Source organism: Cucurbita moschata, unplaced genomic scaffold (assembly GCF_002738365.1).
Source record: "Cucurbita moschata cultivar Rifu unplaced genomic scaffold, Cmos_1.0 Cmo_Scf00011, whole genome shotgun sequence".
NCBI classification, from domain to species: domain Eukaryota; kingdom Viridiplantae; phylum Streptophyta; class Magnoliopsida; order Cucurbitales; family Cucurbitaceae; genus Cucurbita; species Cucurbita moschata.
The window spans coordinates 3,207,368-3,215,158 of NW_019268527.1; the positions used below are offsets into that span (position 1 = coordinate 3,207,368).

General features: G+C 40.6%; 2 protein-coding genes and 1 non-coding gene across 4 annotated transcripts in view; 2 read left to right on the plus strand and 1 right to left on the minus strand.

The window, feature by feature from the left end:
* Positions 1-6: 6 nt before the first annotated feature.
* LOC111449511 (3-phosphoinositide-dependent protein kinase 2-like) lies at positions 7-6,569 on the plus strand. 2 transcript variants are annotated; one of them, XR_002711645.1, is made up of 12 exons: positions 7-372; positions 1,572-1,752; positions 1,867-1,919; positions 3,230-3,331; positions 3,408-3,516; positions 3,606-3,684; positions 3,806-3,971; positions 4,108-4,242; positions 4,319-4,485; positions 4,564-4,786; positions 6,207-6,340; positions 6,384-6,569. XR_002711645.1 is itself a non-coding variant. In XM_023089427.1 (11 exons), the coding sequence occupies exons 1-11, from the start codon at positions 193-195 to the stop codon at positions 6,288-6,290; spliced, it is 1,479 nt and encodes a 492-aa protein (XP_022945195.1). In that variant the 5' UTR covers positions 7-192; the 3' UTR covers positions 6,291-6,569. The 2 variants fall into 2 exon arrangements, 1 of the variants encoding a protein (XP_022945195.1); XM_023089427.1 differs by having other exon boundaries at positions 6,207-6,569.
* A 739-nt stretch (positions 6,570-7,308) lies between these two features.
* TRNAR-UCU lies at positions 7,309-7,381 on the plus strand. Its single transcript has one exon. It is a non-coding gene; the product is annotated as a tRNA-Arg (tRNA).
* A 363-nt stretch (positions 7,382-7,744) lies between these two features.
* Positions 7,745-7,791, minus strand: part of LOC111449271 (mRNA cap guanine-N7 methyltransferase 2) — a 5,611-nt gene continuing 5,564 nt past the window's right edge. Inside the window, exon 12 of the mRNA XM_023089107.1 lies at positions 7,745-7,762. The gene's annotated coding sequence lies outside the window, so the exon portion shown is untranslated. The remainder of the gene's footprint in view (positions 7,763-7,791) is intronic.

Here is a 7,791-nt window from a genome sequence, read left to right on the forward strand (position 1 = left end):
CTTTTTTTTTTTTTTTTTTCGTTCATTTGTTCTTGTTGTTTGTGTTGACTGTATTGGGTGGTGGCTCTGTGCCCAAGAACAGAGGCTTTCTAGAAAGAGAAGAGAGGAATTATTGGTCTAGAGAGAGAAAGTGGGTGATTATTAATGTAGGAAAGGAAAAAGGAGGGCGTGGGGGTTCTTTGATGATAAGAGATGTTGGCAATGGAGAAGGATTTTGATGCTAAGTTGATGATTCAGAAACAGGGGAACGCTTCTAATGGCGGCGGCAATGTTCAGAGATCCAATAGCTTTGCGTTTCGTGCTCCTCAGGAGAATTTTACTATACAGGATTTTGAATTGGGGAAGATTTATGGCGTTGGTTCATATTCCAAGGTAATTTTGTTGCTAAATTTGTTGTTTAATTCGTTTTTTAATTTAATTGTTCTGTTTCTGGATAATCTGTGTTGAATCTGTTTTGATTTGTATATGGATGGGAATTATTGTAATCGGAGTAGCTGTGTGTTCTTGCTCTAAAATTGAACTAATTTGGTAAAAAATGGGGTTAGAAATGAAGTAAAATTCGTTAGAATTCGTATAAACAGAGCTCGATTGTGAGATCTCACATCGATTTGGGAGGAGAACGAAACACCGTTTATAAGGGCGTGGAGACTTCTCCCTAGCTAGGGACCGTTTTAAAAACTTGGGAGGGAAAGCCCAAAGAGGACAATATCTACTAGCGGTGGGCTTGGGTTGTTACAAATGGTATTAGAGCCAGACACCGGGCGATGTGTTAGAGAGGAGGCTGAGACCGGAAGGGGGTTGGACATGAGAGGCGATGTGTCAGTGTCGGGTCCTGAAGGGGTGGATTTGGTGGGGGTCTCATATCGATTGGAGGAAGGAACAAGTGCTAGCGAGGACGCTGGGCCCTGAAGGGGGTGGATGGTGAGATTCCACATCAGTTGGAGAGCAGAACGAAACACCCTTTATAAGGGTGTGTAAACCTCTCTCTAGTAGATGCATTTTAAAAATCTTGAGGGGAAGTCCGAAAGGGAAAGTCCAAAGAGGACAATATATGCTAGCGGTGGGCTTGAGTTGTTACAAATGGTATCAGAGCCAGACATCGGGCGATGTGTTAGGGAGGAGGCTGAGACCGGAAGGGGGTTGGACATGAGAGGCGATGTGCCAACGTCAGGTCTTGAAGGGGGTGGATTTGGTGAGGTCCCACATCGATTGGAGAAAGGAACGAGTGCTAGTGAGGACGCTAGACCCGAAGAGGGGTGGATTATGAGTTCCCACATTGGTTGGAGAGGAGAACGAAACACCCTTTATAAGGGTATGGAAACCTCTCCCTAGTAGACGCATTTTAAAAATCTTGAGGGGAAGCCCGAAAGAGAAAGCTCAAAGAGGACAATATCTGCTAGCGGTAGGCTTGGGCCATTACATAAACGGAGCTCGATCCCTTGTGCTGAACGGGAAAATTTTAAAAGATTAAGGACTAAATTGAAATTACGGAAAAGATGAAGGACCATTTGGTATATTTAGGCATATTATTGCTTTATAAATGGCCTTTTAAATTATTATTTTTTCATCAGGTTGTGAGGGCGAAGAAGAAGGACACAGGAATTGTGTATGCATTGAAGATAATGGACAAGAAATTCATTACAAAGGAAAATAAAACTGCTTATGTGAAGTTGGAAAGGATTGTACTTGATCAATTGGACCATCCTGGTGTTGTGAGGCTATTTTTTACCTTTCAGGATACTTTTTCTTTGTGTATGTATTTCTTATGCTTGTCTTTTTTTATCGTCTGCTCGTATTCATCTCCTCGCTTTTTTGTTATTTGTGTCGTTTTCTTACTGATACTCGTTTCTTGGTTTTGATATCAAGACATGGCATTGGAGTCGTGTGAAGGTGGAGAGCTTTTTGATCAGATAAATAGGGTAAGTTGATTCGAAAGAGCTTTAGAACACGTGTTTTTATGTCGGGCGATTGCTCGTGTAAGTTTATGAATCCCTGTTGCTATTCTATTGTGTCGTGTGCTTGAACGTTGAAGTCGAGTTAATTGGATTGTTCGATGAATCTATATGCATATGTTTTTGGAGAGAAGTCTTTGGTGAAAGGTTATTAGCATGTTTAATTGGTTGTTCGGGTACATGTGAGATCGCATATCGGTTGGAGAGGGGATCGAAACATTTCTTATAAAGGTGTGGAAACCTCTCTCTAGCAGACGTGTTTTAAAACCTTGAGGGGAAGCTCAAAAGGAAAAGCCCAAAAGGACAATATCTGCTAATGGTGGGTTTGGTCTGTCACAAATGATATCAGAGCCATACATTGGGCGGCATGCCAACGAGGACGTTGGCTCCCAAGGGGGTGGATTGTGAGATCCCACATCGGTTGGAGAGGGAATAAAAAATTCCTTATAAGGGTGTGTGAAACATCTTCCTAGTAGACACGTTTTAAAACCTTAAGGGGAATCCCGAAAGGGAAAGTCCAAAGAGGAAAATATCTGCTAGCGGTGGGCTTGGGTTGTTACAAATGGTATCAGAGCTATACACCGGGTGGTGCACCAGCGAGGACGCTGAGCCTCCAAGAGGGGTGGATTGTAAGATCCTACATCGGTTGGAGAGAGGAACGAAACATTCCTTATAAGGGTGTGGAAACCTCTCCCTAATAAACGTGTCTTAAAACCTTGAGGTGGAGCCCGAAAGGGAAAGCCCAAGGAGGACAATATGTGCTAGCGGTGTGCTTCGGCTGTTACAAATGATATACGAGTCATACATTGGACGGTGTGCCAGCGAGAACGTTGGGCCTCCAAGGGGGGTGGATTGTGAGATCCCACGTTAGTTGAAGAAGGGAACGAAACATTCCTTATAAGGATGTGGAAACCTCTCCCTAGTAGACGCGTTTTAAAACCTTGAGGGGAAGCCCCAAAGGGAAAGTCCAAAGAGGACAATATGTGCTACCGGTGTGCTTTGGCTCTTACAAATGATATAAGAGTCATACACCGAGCAGTGTGCCAGCGAGGACGTAGGACCTCTAAGGGGGGTGGATTGTGAGATCCCACATCAGTTGGAGAAGAGAACGAAACATTCCTTATAAGGATGTGGAAACCTCTCCTTAATAGACGTGTTTTAAAAACCTTGAGGGGAAACCCAAAGAGGACAATATCTGCTAGCGGTGGACTAGGACTGTAGGGGCTTCTAGGCAATTTAATGTTTTTCATTCTAAACCTCGAGTATTTTATCAACAGAAAGGTCGACTATCGGAGGAGGAAGCTCGGTTTTACGCCGCAGAAGTCATCGACGCTCTTGAATACATACACAACATGGGATTGATACACCGAGATATCAAGGTTTCTCATCTATTATATCAGCTCTATTATTGTGGACCTGTGGCAGATCAAACATAACTAACATTTCTTTTGGCAGCCTGAGAACTTGCTGCTTACTACTGATGGACATATCAAAATAGCCGATTTCGGGAGCGTAAAGCCTATGGTCGACAGTCGAATCACCGTGCTTCCGAATGCAGCATCGGGTTTGTTTCGGTTCATGTCACCGAAGACGTGTATATGAACCTCCTTCGAGCGTTTTTTTGACATGGTTTGCACCAATTTTTACATGTAGATGACAAAGCTTGTACATTTGTGGGCACTGCTGCATATGTTCCTCCAGAAGTTCTTAATTCCTCCCCTGCAACTTTCGGGTAACGCGTTCCTCCAACTTACACGTTCATAACGATATTATGTCGGGTATTTGTGTTCGTGTCCGTAACTCATTGGTCCATTTTTCGTGTAAGATAATCTCCCTTTTCGATTTGAAAACAGAAACGACCTTTGGGCGCTCGGGTGCACCGTGTACCAAATGCTTTCAGGGACTTCTCCTTTTAAGGATGCAAGTGAGTGGCTTATTTTTCAAAAAATTGTAGCTCGAGATATAAAATTCCCCAGTTATTTTTCCGAGCAAGCCCGGGATCTCATCGACCACCTATTGGTACGTATGCAATCGAACGATGAATTTTGCTCATAATGATGCACTAAAATCTTTTGATTATGTGATAAAATGTTTACCATATGTTCGACGTTCGAGCTCGGCCTTAACTCGATACTCGGCTTTTAATCTACTTCAGGATTTAGATCCCGTTAAGAGACCGGGCGCCGGAGCTGAGGGCTATGCTTCTCTTAAGAGTCATCCATTCTTTGAGGGGGTTGATTGGAAGAACATAAGAACACAAACTCCTCCCAGACTTGCTTTAGAAGCAGTGGTATTGTTTGCTACCAAAAGTGCCTTATTTTCAATGTGTTCTTGCCAAATACATTATGTTGCTTTCGTTTATGTAGTCTCGTTCGAACGAGAACGACGACAGCTCCGAGTCCTCTTGGAATCCTTCGCATATCGGAGACGGTGCACCGAGACAAAACGACGGGAATGCTGGTTCTGCATCGACTTCTGAAGGATCGAATCATATTGCTCGGATTGCATCGATAGACTCCTTCGATTCGAAATGGTATTTGTTTGGATTCGAAGTGATTATAATGACGATTTCGTTCTCGAAAAAACTGAATGTCGGTTTTCGTGTTATCAGGCAACAATTTCTTGAACCTGGAGAATCTGTTCTTATGATATCAATGGTGAAAAAGATTCAGAAAATCACAAGCAAAAAGGTTCAGCTCATCCTCACAAACAAACCAAAGTTGATTTATGTTGATCCTTCAAAGCTCATTGTTAAGGGGAATATCATTTGGTCTGACAATCCTAATGACCTCAACATTCAAGTGATTAGTCCTTCACATTTCAAGATTTGTACGGTAAGCCATATCAACTCTTTGCTTCTTTTTCTATGTTTCTTTAACAAAAATGACTTTGAAATCTTACCCGAATCTTAAAAAACGTAAATTTTTCGTAAAGATATTGTTAGTAAAGAAGCTTACTTTCTGTGAGGTCCCATGTTCGGTTGGAGAGGGGAACGGAGCATTTCTTATAAGAGTGTGAAAACCTCTTCCCAGCATACACGTTTTGAAATTGTGAGGCTGACGTTGATATGTAACGGGCTAAAGCAGCTAACGGTGGGCTTGGCTGTTACAAATGGTATTAGAGCTAGGTTTCGGGCTGTGTGCCAGCAACGATGCTGGGCTCCCAAGGGGGATGGATTGTGAGGTCTTACATTGGTTGGAGAGGGGAACGAAGTATTCCTTATAAGGGTGTGGAAACCTCTCCCTAGCACACGCGTGTTAAAACGGTAATGTTAATGGCGATACGCAATGGGCCAAAACGGACAAAATTTGTCAGCAATGGACTTGGATTGTTATAAATGATATCAAAGCTAGTTTCTGGGTGGTGTGCGAGTAAGGGCACTAGGCTCCCAAGGGGGTGGATTGTGAGGTCTCACATTGGTTGGAGAGGGGAACGAAGTATTCCTTATAAGGGTGTGGAAACCTCTCCCTAGCACACGCGTGTTAAAACGGTAATGTTAATGGCGATACGCAATGGGCCAAAACGGACAAAATTTGTCAGCAATGGACTTGGATTGTTATAAATGATATCAAAGCTAGTTTCTGGGTGGTGTGCGAGTAAGGGCACTAGGCTCCCAAGGGGGTGGATTGTGAGGTCTCACATTGGTTGGAGAGAGGAACGAAGCATTCCTTATAAGGGTGTGGAAACCTCTCCCTAGCACACGCGTGTTAAAACGGTAATGTTAATGGCGATATGCAATGGGCCAAAACGGACAAAATTTGTCAGCAATGGACTTGGATTGTTATAAATGATATCAAAGCTAGTTTCTGGGTGGTGTGCGAGTAAGGGCACTAGGCTCCCAAGAGGGTGGATTGTGAGGTCTCACATTGGTTGGAGAGAGGAACGAAGCATTCCTTATAAGGGTGTGGAAACCTCTCCCTAGCACACGCGTGTTAAAACGGTAATGTTAATGGCAATACGCAATGGGTCAAAACGGACAAAATTTGTCAGCAATGGACTTGGATTGTTATAAATGATATCAAAGCTAGTTTCTGGGTGGTGTGCGAGTAAGGGCGCTAGGCTCCCAAGGGGGTGGGTGGATTGTGAGGTCTCACATTGGTTGGAGAGAGGAACGAAGCATTCCTTATAAGGGTGTGGAAACCTCTCTCTAGCACACGTGTTTTAAAATCGTGAGGCTGACGGCGGCAATACGTAATGGGCCAAAATGGACTATCATTTTTTCTCAACTACTCTAATACAAAGTCGATTCTTCAGCCGAAAAAGATTGCTTCGTTCGAGGACGCGAAACAACGAGCATGGCAATGGAAGAAGGCGATCGAGGGGCTTCAGAATCGGTGAATCGTGCGTGTAACGGTGAAGCATTCTTTGGAAGAGGAAAAAGAAACTTAAATTTTACTTGGTTCATTGATTTAATGGAAGTTATTATAGTTGGAAGAAATGATGAGCTAATCCGCCCCTCCGCCTCAACCCCAAGAGAAGAAAGCTGGAAGGAAGAAGGAGAAGAAGAAGAAAGAGTGATATTATTATTAATTATTATATTATTGAATCCTGATTAATACTTGTGTATCTTACCAGTCATCAATGAAATTTACTGAATGATTCCTTGTTTTCTCTTCACATTTCTTTCCTTTTTTACTCTCATATGGGATGTGTTTATTTTCTAATGTTTTAATTTTTTTAATTAAATATTTCCTTATTTCAACGATCTTCAAAAATTTAGAATTTAGTCTTTCTCCTTTTAAATATTAGAATTTCATCGGTTTGGTTTGATAGAACTTTGTAAATACCTCCCGACTCTCATAAATTTGTCCACTTGTCATAATCGTACTTTAATGGCAGTGGACTTGCTGTGACATTCACTTTTCAGCAGCAAGTGAGTTAAGCCTATTCGTTCTTGTGTCGTCTATGGCCAAGTGACGTATGCTCGAGCCTCTAGCCCCGATTCAAGAAAAAAAAATTTAGAAAACTGGGGCAAAGAGATTTCGAAAGAGAGTTTTGGAAGCAAGAGTTAAGAAACTGAAATTGGTATTTATATTGCATATAACTATCGGGTAGGGAGAAGTTGGTAAAAATTATATTGTTTGAGGACTGATTCTAACCTTTAAAATTATAGGACTAAATTCAACTTTCTTAGCACTATACGACCGAATTTGCAATTTAAACTTAATTTTATTAATGGAGAGAAATTTTGTAAAACTATATGACCGAATTTGCAGGTTAAAATATGTCACTCAATGAGTTTAAGGTTAAATTATAAAGGATTGGGTTGGGTTCTTGTAAATTTTTTAATTTCCTATTAAATAATGAACTAAATATTATAAGTTTATTATTATTTACTTTTATACTTTTAACCAAGGCGCCCATGGCCTAATGGATAAGGCGTCTGACTTCTAATCAGGCGATTGTGGGTTCGAGTCCCACTGGGCGTGAAAAGTTACTTTTATTAATCTAATACATTTTATATATCTTTTTAGTACCATCGGCCAACTTACGCACTAATGACCTTAATTTATTTTATTAATCGTGTTTCTTTTTTTTATTTATTTATTATTTATAAGCAGATACCTCAGGCATGTTTGATTATTTTTTATTTCTATATATTTATTAATTTTTAGAAACCATAAAGTTCAAGACCAATTTATTATTTTTTATTCCACTTCTGTTTTTTTAACTTAAAAAAGAAACCAACATTTTTGTAAATTAGATTAATCCTATAAATAAAAATTAAGGGTTAACTACGATTAGAGTTCAAAATAATAATTGTTTTTCATCATTCAATATTTAAAAAAAAAAAAAAAAAAAAAAAAAAAAAAAAAAAAAAAAAAAAAAAAAAAAAAAA

What these genes read in the sequence shown, in the direction of transcription:
- LOC111449511 (XM_023089427.1), top strand. Translation starts at nt 193, where the DNA reads ATGTTGGCAATGGAGAAGGATTTTGATGCTAAGTTGATGATTCAGAAA. An exon ending in TCCTCCCCTGCAACTTTCGG is followed by an intron (nt 3,685 to 3,805) that starts GTAACGCGTTCC and finishes ATTTGAAAACAG; the next exon opens with AAACGACCTTTGGGCGCTCG. An exon ending in ATCTCATCGACCACCTATTG is followed by an intron (nt 3,972 to 4,107) that starts GTACGTATGCAA and finishes AATCTACTTCAG; the next exon opens with GATTTAGATCCCGTTAAGAG.